The sequence below is a fragment of the Schistocerca gregaria genome, chromosome X (genome assembly GCF_023897955.1).
Source record: "Schistocerca gregaria isolate iqSchGreg1 chromosome X, iqSchGreg1.2, whole genome shotgun sequence".
In the NCBI taxonomy this organism is placed as follows: Eukaryota; Metazoa; Arthropoda; class Insecta; order Orthoptera; family Acrididae; genus Schistocerca; species Schistocerca gregaria.
This window is the reverse complement of record NC_064931.1, coordinates 504818085-504834400: the sequence shown is the minus strand read 5'-3', so window position 1 is coordinate 504834400 and position 16316 is coordinate 504818085. Positions and strand designations below refer to the sequence as shown.

Sequence of the window (16316 nt, the reverse complement as noted above, 5' to 3'; positions counted from 1 at the left end):
TTACAATATCAACTGCTAACTTTGTCTTGTTATAATAACTTACAGTTTCTGAAGTTGTAGGATGAAAGGAACTCATCAAAAGCACTTTTTTTTTTTCTTCCATTCCTTGATACACCACCAATGAAACACCATCACATTTTAAGAATGTTGCCTAATGCAGGCAGGCCTTCAAAGACTTAAGAGCATGTAGTATTTCTCTTCTTGCTCTACTTACTGTTCCTACAATGGAGATTGACTATTATGTCAATTTCTTGGCTAGTTTGACGGAAGTGAAGTAATTAACTATAGTGACATTTCCGTCTTTGGATGGAAATGGTTCCATAGGATGCATCACTACATAATCCGGAACCCTTTCATCTTTTCTTTGGTTTGTGCATTGTCCTTACTGAGATGAGGGAAACCATTGAGAAGGTACTTGCTATCAACATTTATCCAGTACTTTTGTCCAAACTTGTCAGGCTTTGAAGCCATGAATTGTACGGATGGACACACAGTTAGTTTTGTTTGGGAAGAGTTGCTTGTCTATCATTGCGTCAGATCCGGCTGTGTAACACATGCAGTTTTCTATGAATTTGTTTCAGGCTACTGGAACCAATGCTAATTTATCAGTCTGTAAACATATAGGGTGTGTTGACTTCTCCTTTAACCTTATAAATCTCATAATTTCACAGAATCTCTCTCTACTCAGGGTTTCCACACAAAAAGGTAGGCCCCAAGGCGCACTATTGTCCATTCGTACATCAATATTATGAACAGAAGTTAATTATTGCAGCATAGAGTAAAATAGCTCAAATCTGGAAGTGCCTGAAATAAATGTAAGGCATACCAATAAACAAAATTATAGTTTTATCATAAAGGGTTCAGTATGAGCACTAAGAGTGTTACAGGTGAAAGCTAGAAAATATAATAATCATTGTGCAAAATATATTGTTTTTCAATATATTGTTAATACATTTGAAATATATAAATTTTGTGAAAGGAAATGTTGCTCCAGTCATTCAGTGAAACATAAATATTACAAATAAGTCATTTTGACCCCTCTGGGCGTTCTACTGTTAAGAAAGTAAGTTTTTATATTTCATAAACATTCAGTAAGAATTTCATGCTCACAAGCAATCACGTTGTAGCCATCTGTTTCAGAAATTAGGCATTTTGACTAACGCTTCACAGTATATGTATTCACTCATGAATTCTGTTGCAAATAACCCTCTACAGTTCAAGTGGAACAGTGATATACATAATTACAATATCAGAAGAAAAAATGACCATTATTCTACATTAAGGTTGTCTATAGCACTAGAAGGGGTGCACAGTGCTGCCACCAAAAGTTTTAATCACTTAGTTAGTGATATAAAATGTGTAATAGACAGCACAACTACATTTGAAAACAAATTGACAAAGTTTCTTTTTCCCAATTACTACTGCTCAGTAGAATAATATCTGTCTATGTAATCTGTTTCCATCAAGGGCTTATTTTTCACCCTGATGGATGTAGTTGTTAGGCAGTCATATTTTGCTGAGGATGCAAACAAGGGTTTATATTTGTCTCCAGTTGCTGCAGGCAGCTTATTTTGATACAATAGAACTACTAGACCTGTTCCACTCTCATTATCTGTCACTTGCACTACTACTCAATCTGGAGTAAGTTTTGCATGAGTGGAAAGATTCTAATAGCTACAGTTCAGGACTTGTTTGTTTAAATTTTAGGCAAATGATGGCTCTTTTCACTGACACAGTCAAACTTTCGGCTGATATATCTATAATTTAGTACCGTCTGTGTAGTTGGATGAAACACCTACATGATATGTCAAACTCCTATTTACAGACTAGCTCAAATACAGACTTGCTCAATGGAGATCAGTGCCACACTTTATTATTGTTGCTGTTGGTAAGCTATGAGATCCTTTGATACATTTTTTGCCAAATTTTTCATGTGAATTTCCAGTATTGATCTCCCTTCTCTTAATATTAGTTCTGATATTTAATTTTGAGTAATAAGGACCATAATCCAATGTATGTATTTCAAGTTTCATGTGCCATGTTAATTTGAATGTAGTCTTTTGTAGTCAGTATGGTTGGTGTTGAAGAGTATTGTTGATAAATTTGACATTTCATTACTGGGTCATATTAAAATACATAAATTTTGTCTCTAGTAGCTGATGGTTCAAACAATTGCCTTTAAAATGAATCATAACACACAGTGCAGTACAGTATTATATTCAGAAATTCCTGTACAGAGTAGGAACTATCAAGCAGTCATGATTTCAACATAGGTTTGAAGATAATTCTGTCCTCGGTCAAGAGTCATTGCATCAATGGATCATCATTTAAGACTGATTATGCCTTTCAGCATTCAGTCTGGAGCATAGCCCCCTTATAAAATTCCTCCATGTTCCCCTATTCAGTGCTAACATTGGTGCCTCTTCTGATGTTAAACCTATTACTTCAAACTCATTCTTAACTGAATCCAGGTACCTTCTCCTTGGTCTGCCCCACCTCCTCCTACCCTCTACTGCTGAACCCATGAGTCTCTTGGGTAGCCTTGCTTCTCCCATGTGCCCATGTGTGTAACATGACCCCACCACCTAAGCCTGTTGCCCTGACTGCTACATCTATAGAGTTCATACCCAGTTTTTCTTTGATTTCCTCATTGTGGACACCCTCCTGCCATTGTTCCCATCTACTAGTACCTGAAATCATCCTAGCTACTTTCATATCCGTAACCTCAACCTTGTTGATAAGGTAACCTGAGTCCACCCAGCTTTCGCTCCCATACAACAAAGTTGGTCGAAAGATTGAACGGTGCACAGGTAACTTAGTCTTGGTACTGACTTCCTTCTTGCAGAAGAGAGTAGATCGTAGCTGAGTGCTCACTGCATTGGCTTTGCTACACCTTGTTTCCAGTTCTTTCACTATGTTGCCATCCTGTGAGAATATGCATCCTAAGTACTTGAAACCGTCCACCTGTTCTAAATTTGTTCCTTCTATTTGGCACTCAATCCGTTTATATTTATTTCCCACCGACATTACTTTCGTTTTGGATATGCTTATCTTCTTACCATAGTCCTTACATTTCTGGTCTAGCTCTCAAATATTACTTTGCAAACTTTCAATCGAATCTGCCATCACAACTAAGTCATCCGCATATGCAAGACTGCTTATTTTGTGTTCCCATATCTTAATCTCACCCAGCCAGTCTATTGTTTTCAACATATGATCCATAAATCATATGAACAATAGTGGAGACAGGTTGCAGCCTTGTCTTACCCCTGAAACTACTCTGAACCATGAACTCAATTTACTGTCAACTCTAACTGCTGCCTGACTATCCATGTAAAGACCTTTAATTGCTTGCAAAAGTTTGCCTCCTATTCCATAATCTCGTAGAACAGACAATAACATCCTCCTAGGAACCCAGTCATATGCCTTTTCTAGATCTATAAAGCATAGATACAATTCCCTGTTCCACTCATAACACTTCTCCATTATTTGCCGTAAGCTAAAGATCTGGTCCTGACAACCTCTAAGAGGCCTAAACCCACACTCATTTTCATCCAATTGGTCCTCAACTAGTACTCGCACTTTCCTTTCAACAATACCTGAGAAGATTTTACCCACCACACTGATTAAAGAGATACCTCTGTAGTTGTTACAATCTCTTCTGTTTCCATGTTTAAAGATTGGTGTGATTACTGCTTTTGTCCAGTCTGATGGAACCTGTCCCGACTCCCAGGCCATTCCAATTATCCTGTGTAGCCATTTAAGACCTGCCATTCCACTGTATTTGATGAGTTCTGACTTAATTTCATCCACCCCAGCTGCTCTATTGCACTGCAATCTATTGACCATTTTCTCCACTTCCTCAAATGTGATCCTATTTCCATCATCATTCCTATCCCATTCTACCTCGAAATCTGAAACATTACTGATCGTATTTTCACCTACATTGAGCAACTCTTCAAAATATTCCCTCCATCTGCTCAAGGCATCCACAGGATTCACCAGCAGTTTTCCTGACCTGTCCAAAATACTTGTCATTTCCTTCTTACCTCCCTTTCGAAGACTGCTAATTACACTCCAGATTGGTTTTCCAGCAGCTTTACCCATACTCTCCAACCTGTTTCCAAAGTCTTCCCAAGATTTCTTCTTGGATGCTGCATTTATCTGTTTGGCTTTGTTTCTTTCTTCAACATAACTTTCTCTTTCTACCTGAGCTCTTGTATGTAGCCATTTTTTATACGCCTTCTTTTTCCTTTTACAGGCTTCCTTGACTGTGTCATTCCACCAAGCTGTTTGCTTCATCCTACTTTTACACACTACTGTTCCAAGACATTCTTTAGCCACTTCTAGTAATGTGTCTCTGTACGTTGTCCATTCCTTTTCCAATGACTGTAATTGACTACATTCAATATACGAATATACTGACGAATACGAATATACTGACACAATCCTAATTTTCTAGCTAGACACTGTCAAATCTATCCATATCAGTCGTTCGTTTACATACCTTATTGCAACTACACTGGGTTCCAATTCTTTCCTGATGTAAAGCCCTACACCCCATTGTGCTATTTCTGCTTTGACTCCTGACAGGTAGACCTTGTATTCTCCCACTTCCTCTTCTTTCTCACCCCTTAACCGAATGTCACTAACAGCTAAAACATCCAGCCCCATCTTACTTGCAGCCTCTGCCAGCTCTACCTTCTTCCCTGAGTAGCTGCCATTGATATTAACAGCTCCCCATCTCATTACCATTTGTTTGCCAAGTCGTATCTTAGGAGTCCCTGGTTTGTCAGTTAGAGGTGGAACTCCGTCACCTCCAAGGGTCCGAGGCATTTTGCTCTGATTGTTGCCAGCATCATATTGAAAGTACCAGGGAAGCAGGTTGCTAGCCTTACTTGCCCCGAGTGCCATTGGGTTTTACCCCTAACGGTTGAGGGACTAACCGGTGGATTTGGTAGTTTTTGCCGTATGAGCACAAAGGTGACCACGACTCAGAAAATGTCAGAGATGCCCAGCCTTCTTCCAAAGTAACTGGTATCCCGACTGTCAGGACCGCTTACTCGGGCACTCCTATGTTGCCCGTGGTTCATGAACTAGGACATGACTACAGGAACCCACACCTTGGATAAGTCATCTAAAATTTTAATGGCTGACACATTCATACATTCACTCCTTCTCACGCCTCAATAACGTTCAGGGACACATGGACTGTAATTTGTCACAAAAGGTAGACACATTTCTTGTCTTTTTGTTACTGATGAAGGTGTTTCAATCGGTTTTGAACAGCTCTCATCATCCTCATTTCATTTACTAAAATCTGAAAAGTGTAGGTATGAGTGTAACTCTGTTATTTGTCAGGCAACTGATTATTCAAAAAATAAAAAGCTGTTACCTGATAGTTGGACATTTTCATCTTTTCGTGAAATAGATATTTAATTCCAACATAGTGTTTTCAGTAGTTAGGTTCATCTCCAGTCACAATACAGTTAAATATTTATTGATTAGTATCCTTTAAAACTTAGTATTTTGTGTTAACAAAGGAATGGTAAATTTTTCATTGTTTGTGTTCAACAGTTTTTGTCTTTTGTGTTTGTAAGCCATGTGTCCTTGTTTAGAGGTTGGTGATCAAGTAAACACTCTTACTTGTCAGTAATTAAAAAAAATGAAGTACCTTGTATTACGAGAAATCTGTAACAATGTATACACTTCATTTTCACATTTTTTCTGTGCTTGTTGTGAATGTGTTTCTTATTTCAAGAGTTGATATCTTGTTATTAAAAAAATAAAATCGTATTTTGTATTTTTGGCACCCTAATTTTTTTTTAATTTGTCTGTAATTTCTTTCTCTTTTTAGGTCAGGCATTTTATATCAGATTGAACACATGATGAGCTCTGTAACTGATCGATTTTACCTACAGGATCTTTCAACCATTGGAGAAATGTTATTCATTAGCACAAACAGAAATGTGAAAACATTTGCAATTTCAGCAACACTATTGGGTCTTCTACCTCACACAGTAATAAGCTTCTTGGACAAATGGGGACAAGACATTATTAAATATGATTGGGTAATGATACATTTTATCCATTCTTATTACATTATGTAGTTCCCTAATTTACATTTGTCATAATTGTTTCAAATTTTGCATTTTATTTTGCAGGTGAAATACCGTGGTGACATCATCCCTTCTGAGAGTTTTATGATGGAAATATTAGGAAATCATGTCACAGCCCTCTCATGTGAACTGTCTTCTAGCCTTAATATGTCACTGAAATATTTAACAAATTCACTTGTGACTTTTATCACTAAACATATACAGTAAGTGACATTATCACAGTTGTAATACCAAATCTCTCATTGTGTGAAGTGCAGCTATTATATTGTCACCTTTGTTAGATAAACACAAGGACAACTCAATTAAATTTCAGTAGTTGGAGCTGATTATCGTTTACTTCCAAGTACACTCTTTTGGGTGTTATTTAACAGTCATCTTCATGTGAGTCAACAAATACTGATGCAGCATTTTTGTGTTGTGCTGTTTATTAATGTATTGTATGTAATTTGTATATTGTTGATGAATGTAATAATGAGACTGTGACTGTGCTGTTCAGTGACATGGTCAGCACCATCAATGGTGGAAGTGCTAAACTGAGCTGTCTGATGGCCTTGGCTTTTGATGTTTTGTATAATTTGTGCTGAGAACAGACAGTAGAAACAACATATTTTGTGTATTATGGAACTGATAACCACTGACAAGGTTAATATAGTTTTGTAAAATGCTTATCTCAATAGAATCGCTACAAATGGAACCTGAAGAATGTTGCTGTAACCAAAATTGGTGTTCGGTCATATTTCTCTTTGCACCACTCATTTTAAATTCTGTATTGTATGTTTAAGTATCTGTATTACCATTTGTATTATTGACTGGTTGTTCCATGCATGCGTAACTGAATTCAATGACTTCCAAATGCAACATACAACAGTACTCCAACCATTTAAGCTAATGTTGTGGCCCTACTTCACCTTCCACATGTCGGAGATCAGCAAACAAGTATTTACAGTACAACCACTGTTTGCGGTTGGTGACTTCAACTTATATTGTGTGTTCTTACGATAAACCGGATGCCCCAAAGAGCCATCATTCCTTTGCCAGCTGAGAATGTCCAGGAATTTCAAACAGTGATTTTTTTTTGAGCTGGGTATTCCGATGAATAGACTTCAGATTCTATTAGAACTCTATTCATTTCCGTTCTCCATGAGGCTGTACTGTGAAAATATCAGCAGAGCTCCAAAACAAAGGTTCATTCAAGGCCTCTCCTCAAAGTTTCACTGTTGCAAAATTGGCCGTGTTGGGAGACAGAGGACTTCCTGTGGTGATTCACTCATCTATTAAAAAAAAAATAAAAATCATGTATAGACATAAAATATGTTGAGGAAATTCCATACAAGAACAAAGCACATATGCCTGCTGTAAATGAATTTACAAAGACCCTGTAGGTGGAACCGCTGTGAAAAGCAACACCACATCAAATCTAAGTAAGTCATTGGCATTAGATGGATAGAGCTCCATTTACTACATGAGCGAAATTTACTGTGTGCTTGTCCGCAGCTCGTGGTCTTGTGGTAGGGTTATTGCTTCCCATGCACAGGGTGCCGGGTTCAATTACTCGCAGGGTCAGGGATTTTCCCTGCTTGGAGATGACTGGATGGTGGTGTGTAGTCTTCATCATCATTTATCCCCGTTATGGTCGGAGGAAGGCAATGGCAAACCACATCTGCTAGGACCTTGCCTAGTCGGAGGTGAAGGTCTCCCACATCGTCTTACACTCCTCAGAGTATGGGACCCATCATCATCATCATCATCATCATCATCATCATCATCATCATCAATAAATACTGCAGTATGTATAGTTTGTTGGTCATTGCTACTTCACCTGAAGATGACTGGCAGGTGTCAAGTTGAAATATTGTGCTTGAAAGTAAGCAGCAGTTGGCCGCTGTCTAGAGACTTCATCAAATATTCAGGAAAATTTAAAGCTCAACAATAATGACAATTTTTATTCTATAATTTTACATGGCAAAATCTGTAATTGAATTTGAGATTCATTGATGATGTGTTGGTTCTTGAATATACGCTAGTAATAAGGGTTTCTCCTATTCTCAGTTTAGTTGTAAAGAAAACAATACAATTTTAAAACCAATGATGTGTAATATCTTATGTAGTAACTTATTGATATGGGCAGTATGTTTAATTTTTAATGGCTATAACTTTCGCCTTTTTGTATCTCCTTATAAAATGCAAATACAAAAATTTCAGTATTGTGCATTGTGTGCATCATCAAGTAGTCAAAACATTAATAACTGTGGGTGTGAAATCATTTCTTCTTTTCTATTATTATGTTTTCTGGGCACTGTAGGAGTAAGAGTGGTAAGGGATTCAATTTTTGACACTTAGTATGACAATTAAGTCTGGGTCGATGAGAGGATAACGTGATATTTACTACTTTGTTTGTTGCAGGAGATGTCCATATAAAGGAGATCTGCAACGTCAGGGTGCAAAAATACTCATGCCGCTGACACTAGATATCCGCACAGAATATGTTGTGCGTGAAGTTCTTCCAATTCTCGAAGATATTGATGGTCCAAGTGATAATGAACAATTTTTAGTTCACTGTTACACCATTGTATTGGAGCATTGTGAAAATCTAATGAAACTGGTCGACCGTCGCATTAAAAATGGGGAGCAAATGTTAGTTCAATAAATATGTAGTTATAGTATTACTCGTCTCCCCCTCCCTTGTGTGTGTGTGTGTGTGTGTGTGTGTGTGTGTCCTGTTACTTTTTCAAAGCGTCATAGATAGAAAATGTCGTACCTCCAGGATTTTTTAAAGAGGAAAAATATATGAAAAAGATCAGCTAAAATGTAAAAATAAAAATAATAATGACAATAATAATTATTAAGCATTGGAATATGAAATTTTAAAAGTTAAATAATAGACTAGAATTTGAGGTAGATGTTGGCAATCTCCTCTACACAGGATACATCAGGGCATTCTCATAGAAGGATTTGAGAAAGCCATAGAAAATAAAAGTCAAGATGGTCTGATAAAATAAACAAACCTGAATGCTCCTCACTTGAGAAGTGTTTCATACTTTTAAATTCATTCAACTGAAAATTATGGTAATTTCTTACAGATGTGAAATCTGTGTAACGGGTGTTATGCGAGAGCTTTTAGGGTAATTTATATCCAAAAACTTTAGAGTCAGTTTATAACAAGAGTCAAGGAATGATCATTAAAGGTTATGCTTTTTTCCACTGATATCTTCATTCTCCCCTTTCAGTGAATTTACTGTTTGCATTCCTGGCATTGTCCTCACTGTATTCTGTAGTGTTCTCATTTTGGTTTGAGAAACATATACCTTACCTGCAAAGAACCTATTCTGTCCCACTCTAATAGCATTCCTGTAGCTTTACCGTATTATCTATTGTGATCTATAACAGATGGTTTGATAATTCTGTAAGCCATGCCCTTGTCCAATTAGTGCTTTCTTTTTACTTGAGATTAGAGTTCTTTTTCCCCCTGAAAGTTTTTGTTTCAAACAATACATTCAGATTTTTGTGGTTTGTAATGTTATATTGTGAAATTTAGAATTTTTTTGGTTACTGAGAGGGTAAATTAATATTAAGGGCAATAGTTAATGCTGGGTCTGTGGTTTGCAACATGTGGCAATCATTACTTCTCATAATTTGTAGCAGCATGTATTGAATTAGATCTCCATCACTTGCTCAATTGAAAGTATTAAATTTAGCCATATTGTGTGTACAAATAAACTGCTAGTACTGGAAAATGACGTGTCAACACCTGTAGGTAGGTGTGAAAAGATACCATGTAAAAAATGAAACCCTTCTTCCACCATGGAAGTTTGATTATTAATTTGCAATTGATATATAACTTTAAAGGTTGGTTCAGACTCGGTGGCACATCAGTGAAATGGAATGTCAATGTCAAATATCTTTTCATGAAATGTGAGTAATGAATTTCACGTTGACTATTAACATAATTTGAAAAAATTAACTGTTAAAATAATTGGAAAAATTTGCCCATTGAGCATTCTTAGTAAGAGTATGATGTTAAGTCATGTTCCAGTCATTATTGTGCATGTAACACACTAATGTAAAATTATTCCAGCCACTCTAATTTTGCTATTCATAAGTCAATTGAAGTCATCCCTGTGATACAAGGAAATGTTGTTATTTTCGTAAAGTAACAGATGACAAAGCGCTTTTTTCCAACTTGATGTTACAGTAATGAAGGCAGTTTGGCTCCCATGTTCACAAATAAACAATAAGGACCTATTTTCCCAGTACAGTGTGTTGATGGATGAATAGCACAATCTCGTGGAAGACTGCTCTCTTATTTTTTTTTTTAAAAAAAAAAAAAAAAAAAGTGTGGTTAAATTCCTTGCTTAAAATGACATCTTCTTTTTTAGGTTTAGCATTATCTTTTAGGTTCTCAGTTAACTATACTAAATGCAATGTTTAATACATGTAATGTAAACCAACAAAGGGAGAAAGGTGGAACATAAAGTATCCCCTGTTACACGATACCATGACTTAAGGGGTGTAGATAGAGACTTTTTTTAAGATACCTGAGAAAAATGCACAAAGAATGACCCAAAATGAAAATACATTATTGGGAAAAAAACCATTGTAATAAAAAAAGGATACACCACCATAATCTGAAAAAAGTTATATATTTTCTTCTACTTACCAAAATTTCCCAGTGCTAAGATAAGTGATCCATCAGTAATATCACTTAAAAAGGTATAGGATCTATAGCTGTGCTGTTACTTTCCTATTTTCTTTTTAAGAAAAAAGTATTGTTGTAGAACTTTTATTCTTGTAAGTAGAACTTAGAATTTCAAGCTTTCTCAGATGAATCCTAAAGTTGGAGTTAGGGTATATATAAATTACAGTCACTGAAGGTAAGATTTAAGAGCTCAAAGAAAACCGGTAGTATGTGTGCTGACTCACCATGGGGTCCTGTGCAGCTACGTGCGCCTGCAGATACATGCAGAAAGTTACTGGTTTACTTTCCACTCAAGGTGCAGATGTACCAGTACATCAGCTGCTTTACAATATGTGTCAAATGATTTAAGAAAACTGCTTTCCAAAATAATTTGATTATTTTGCATCTTGAACCATTTGTGAAATATGGTGGGTGTTATGAAGTTAACACTCACTGCATAGTTATGTGTGGCTGGGCAGATGTGATTGAGCTATATGTTATCTATTTTATTGAGATTGGAAATAGAAATATATGTCCCCCAAGTTAAAAAATAATATTAATATGTTAGCTACATACCATACGTAGCAATGTATGACCTAAAGTGAACCGTATGTGAACTGATGTTGACTTCTACATTGCAAACCATTCAAATTGTTTTCAGTGGGTTACATAATTTCAAAGTATTCTGAGTAGCTATGACCATTAATGGAAATATGGGCTGTTCACCATGTGACGTTATAAGATGTGAATTCCCCCCCCCCCCCCCCCCCTCAATTTCTTTAAAGCAACCTGTGCTTGAACATACTGCTCACCCAGGGTATTCTCCTGGCCACTGGCTGTGCTCAAATGAGCAAAACGTTTTTTCAGCTAACAGTTCAGTGGCTCTGAGCAGCTGTCAGTGCTGGCACCTGACTGGCTCTGTGTGTTTCCCCATTATTTAACTTGAATGTTCTTCCCATCGCTTCAGGATGAATCAAGTTGTCACCCAACATGCCAGTAACCTACTTTCTTTGTGTGCAAACCCTAACACCTGTTAAAACTACATTTTATTGACTAAGATTGTATGTACAAGGGCTGTTCAAAAAGTATCTGACTTTTATTTATAAAATCAATCTTGATTCAGATACAACTGTCTGACCCTAGTCACCTTAAAAGTAAGTCCCATTCAGCTTCTACAGACCTCGCCCAAGGCTGCTGCCACTGCTGAAAACATAGCTGGGAAGCTTCTTTTGATATGGTGTGCAGCTGCTCTGTGAAATTCTGCATACTGTCGTGCCTATTCAGAAATATGGTCCTTTTGAGTCTTGGGAAAAGCCAGAAGTCACTTAGTGCTAGGTAAGGGGAATAGGGTAGTTGAAAAACCACAACCTTGTTGTGTTTGCCCAAAAAACTCTGAATTAGTTGCGAACAATGAGTGTGTCCAGTATCGTGTTGAAAATGCCAAGCATCCATTGTCCCACAATTCTAGCCATTTGACCTCACTGCTATCCAAAGTCGATGCAGAACCTCTTGGTAGTACTCTTTATTGATATTAGTACCTTGTGTGCTATATTCATGATGGACCGTGCCATTAGAGTCGAAAAAGATGGTCAGCATGAGTTTCACATTGCTGCAGAGTTATGTCGCTTCTCTTTTTTTTTTTTTGGGGGGGGGGGGGTGTCTCTAGGGTTGATGGAAGCTTCCTTTGCGATGGCTAGAACTTGGTTTCTGGATCGTACCCGTAACCCAGGACTTATCGCCCACTAGTGATCACTGTGTCAAGGAAGTTGGAATTACTGTTCACAGTATTCAATGTGGATGCCCAACCAAAGTTGCTTCTGATGTGCTGGTAGCAACTTTGGCACAAATTTTGATGAGATCTTCCTGAGGTCCAAATGTTCCATTAAAATGGAATAATGGGTTCAGTACTAATTTTAACCACCTCCTGCAAATTCTCTGGTCATGATTCAACAGGACCCTTACACAATCAATATCATTATCATTTGCAGATGTTGAGGGCCTACTGAATGTGTTTCACTCTTCACTGATGAGGGGATATCTTTCAAACAGTTGTACCATTCTTTTAACTGTATGATACCCATTGCTTCGTCCCCAAACACTTGTCAAATCTTGTGGAGTGTTTCAACAAGAAAATTAAGCATAAAACAAAATTTGATGCAATAAAATTGCTCCGCTTTTTCTGTTATTTTGTCCACAACACAAAATCCAATGACTACCACATACATGTGTTGACTTGTTAGTGGCTAATCTGTGACTGGTTGTTTCCCTGGTAGGGAAAGAAATCATGTATGTGCACTACGTATGCTTACAAACATAGAGTGTGTGTGCATGCCATGATACCATCGTTGGTTTTAACTGTAAAAAAATAGGATTGGATACTTTTTGAACAGCCCTAGCATGTAAGGTCGTGTTTCCCTAGAAACAGTAATATTTTGCTCTGTTTTTATACATGCTAATTTTACATACCATTATCCGTGGAGCAGGATTTTAGCCTCGCATTTGAGAATTTCTGATATTTTTAGTGTTGGAGGGCTTTTATATGGTCTGTGGAACTACTTGTTAAGGCTGGGTAAATGTAATTCATATTGTTTTAATTGTCGCTTATTGAAAGAACATTAAATTGACACTCTAAGTTCTCTGTGGATGTAACTTCGTAGATTATTCTAATTTTTGCAAACATTAATTTGGATTTCAGATTACCAGCTGATGAAGTTGCATTAATAGAATGCCTTAAATTTATTGAAGTTTTGTTGGAGAAACCTTATGGTATAAGAACATTAAACAAATTCTTTTTTGAAGAAAGTTCAAAACATCCATTTTTGGACTTATTTCAGTTTGTACCAACATCGCAAGGAACTCTGTCAACCACATATATAATGTTTAGTCTCAGGATGTTGCAGAAAATGTGTGCTGGAGGTAAGAACAGAATTTTGCCAGCTTTTCTTGAATGAAAATTTTCTTTCTGGAAGAAAGAAAATATGGTTTACATTATGTACAATGCAGACTGTGAAATTTTCATTGAGATATTAGAAGTGTATATTTGGTTTTGTAAATGTATGTTAATTTTTTGTATGAAGCATTCTAAAACTTCATTGCATCTATGGCAGTAATGCAAGAGTCATTTCCTGCTACTAACTGAACCACTTGTTGAGGGGGAGGTAGCGTGGGGGGAGGGGGGGGGGGGCAGTGGGAGGTGTGCTCTGGATGATGGAAAGAGGATAAGAATATTTTGTGCATAAAGCAAATGTGAAATTTAATGAGAGAGTTGTAGATGTTGAAGAATGATAAAGTTGTGCTAAATGCTTGTAGAAGTAGTTGCAAGATTACCCTACCTACCTAGTAAATCCCACTGTATTTACATAAAGGATAATTTATAACAATCCATATGTTACTAGCAAAAAATATGTGCCTGCATAGCAGAGGCGATGAATACACATGTGGTGTCAGGCACCTTGTAAGGTTGCCATTTTAAATCATACTGGAGAAATAGAGGAAAAATTTCATTTGCTAGTCACTGGTCAGCAAGGAGTGGCATGGTGGTGGTGGTGTGCACACTTAATGATCACCACACACTAGACATTGACTGGAGTTAAATTTTCAATCTGTCTGCAGTGTGCCATACAAAGACGGCATGTGAAGCTGTCGATGGTAATCTGTCCATCACATAAAGACATTCAGATAAGTGAGCTGCTCTCTTGGAGTTATTCAAGAAGCAGCAGCCAGTCTTTTCTCTGATTGTTGACATCAGCAAGACAAACGTAATATTTAACTCCACACATACACTCTTCAAGTCACCTAGAGTTGTCATATACATGTGACACAAAAATGCAAATGCAATGAAGCTTGTTCCCCCCGCCCCTTCCCTCTCTGGGGTCTCACGGCCAACAATTTGGGAAAACTGCCAACTTTCTATTGTAACAATAAAAAGGAAAAAAAATACATCTGCTTAGAAGCTTAACTTTAACCATAAAGGTCATTACATCTGATTTGAAATGGTCTGAGAAAAGCTAATTGTGGAAATTTCAATGATATATGAAGTTGTGAAAATGACTGTCACTATACTTGGTAAGAGAGTATCTGGAAATGCAATATCAACATGTCATTTTCTTTTTGCCTCCTATGACCGATGTCAATGGGATGTTAAACCCTGATCTTCCTTCGTTCCTTGTTGCATTCTTTCGCATGATCAAGCTAGACGGTGTAGGTGCGATAACAGCCCGCTGATTTATCCTGGGTTACCATTGAAATACTCGTGGTGACTATCTTTGCAATATAGAACACAAAATTTTGAAAGTTTTGTATTCCTTTACATTGTCAGTAAGGTCTAATAATTATGACATAACTTTTAAAAGATGGGAGCTGTAGAGATTGATTGACTTATATTTTAAAAAAGGGACACATTAATATCATAGTGGCAAAATAAGATAATCACTGATTATTTGGGGTTTTCAATGAATTTAAAATGTGTTACATTTTTAAATTGCAGAATCTCCAGCCCACACCACACTGTACTCAAGTGTGAAAGGAGTGATAAGCACTTTCTCCGAAATCACCAAGGTGAACAGTGCAGTTCTTCATGGCTGGCTGATGCATCTGTTAACAGGGCCTAGCAGTGATGAAATAGCGGATTTAGCAATGCAGCCAGTCGTAATAATGCCAAGTGTACAACCAAGTTCTACACAGGCTACACAGCCATCCACAAACTATGCCCCGACAGATTGGAAAACACTGTCTCCCATGGGAGATTCACTATCAGCAGGCCAGTCATCAGCACCTCAGAACAAATCTTCCACAGATGCAGCTCCACCTGACCCAGATGTCCCAGCCACAACTGAAGAACAAAGGAATCTTGTGAAGGAAAATTATACGCTCTTACAAAGCCTGTGTGCCTATTTTGTAAAAGAAGACAGGTAAGTCTGAATACTTACTCATCTTGGGTTTTGTTTGTGGTAGTGATGTTGCTATCACCACCTCTCTTGGGTGATAAAAAAGGAGCTGTATAATTCCTCTTTAGGGCAGAAACTTTATACAAATAATAATAATAAATTCTTATTATTGTGAATATGTAATATACTTATATTCCTCATTACTTTGTTGAATATTTCTTTCATAAAAAATTAGAATGGAAATAATTTTATGGATTCATTTGAACAACTTTTTACCTGGCAAGCAAACCACAATTAAACATTGGAATAGTTTAGTGTGAACAACTTTGGTTATTGTTCCACTAAGTTTCGGGTGTGCAGCTACACGAATTCTCCTTCTTCCTCGAATATTTCGGCTGTATGTTCAGCCATCTTCAGAGTGAGCCACAAGACTGCTGCTCCAGTGCTTGCTTAGTCCCTTTATACTCGTGTACCACGCGTTATACAGCCGAAATATTAGAGGGAGAAGGAGAATTCTTGCGGCTGCACACCTGAAACTTCATGGAACAGTCTTTGCGCCGCCAAAATCTGAAGATTCACAACTTTGGTTTTGCTTTATTTAATACTTACATTTCAGTATTTTTATTTATTTATAAC

At 37.1% G+C, this 16316-nt stretch overlaps 1 protein-coding gene across 4 annotated transcripts in view; it reads left to right on the top strand.

Moving 5' to 3' along the window:
- Window positions 1-16316, top strand: part of LOC126299607 (protein purity of essence) — a 417439-nt gene that overhangs the window by 159084 nt on the left and 242039 nt on the right. For all 4 annotated transcript variants that reach the window (XM_049991638.1, XM_049991641.1, XM_049991639.1 and 1 more), the window contains exons 22-26: window positions 5858-6071; window positions 6165-6322; window positions 8523-8753; window positions 13490-13710; window positions 15281-15704. In XM_049991638.1, the coding sequence (XP_049847595.1) occupies window positions 5858-6071; window positions 6165-6322; window positions 8523-8753; window positions 13490-13710; window positions 15281-15704 (1248 nt within the window). The remainder of the gene's footprint in view (window positions 1-5857; window positions 6072-6164; window positions 6323-8522; window positions 8754-13489; window positions 13711-15280; window positions 15705-16316) is intronic.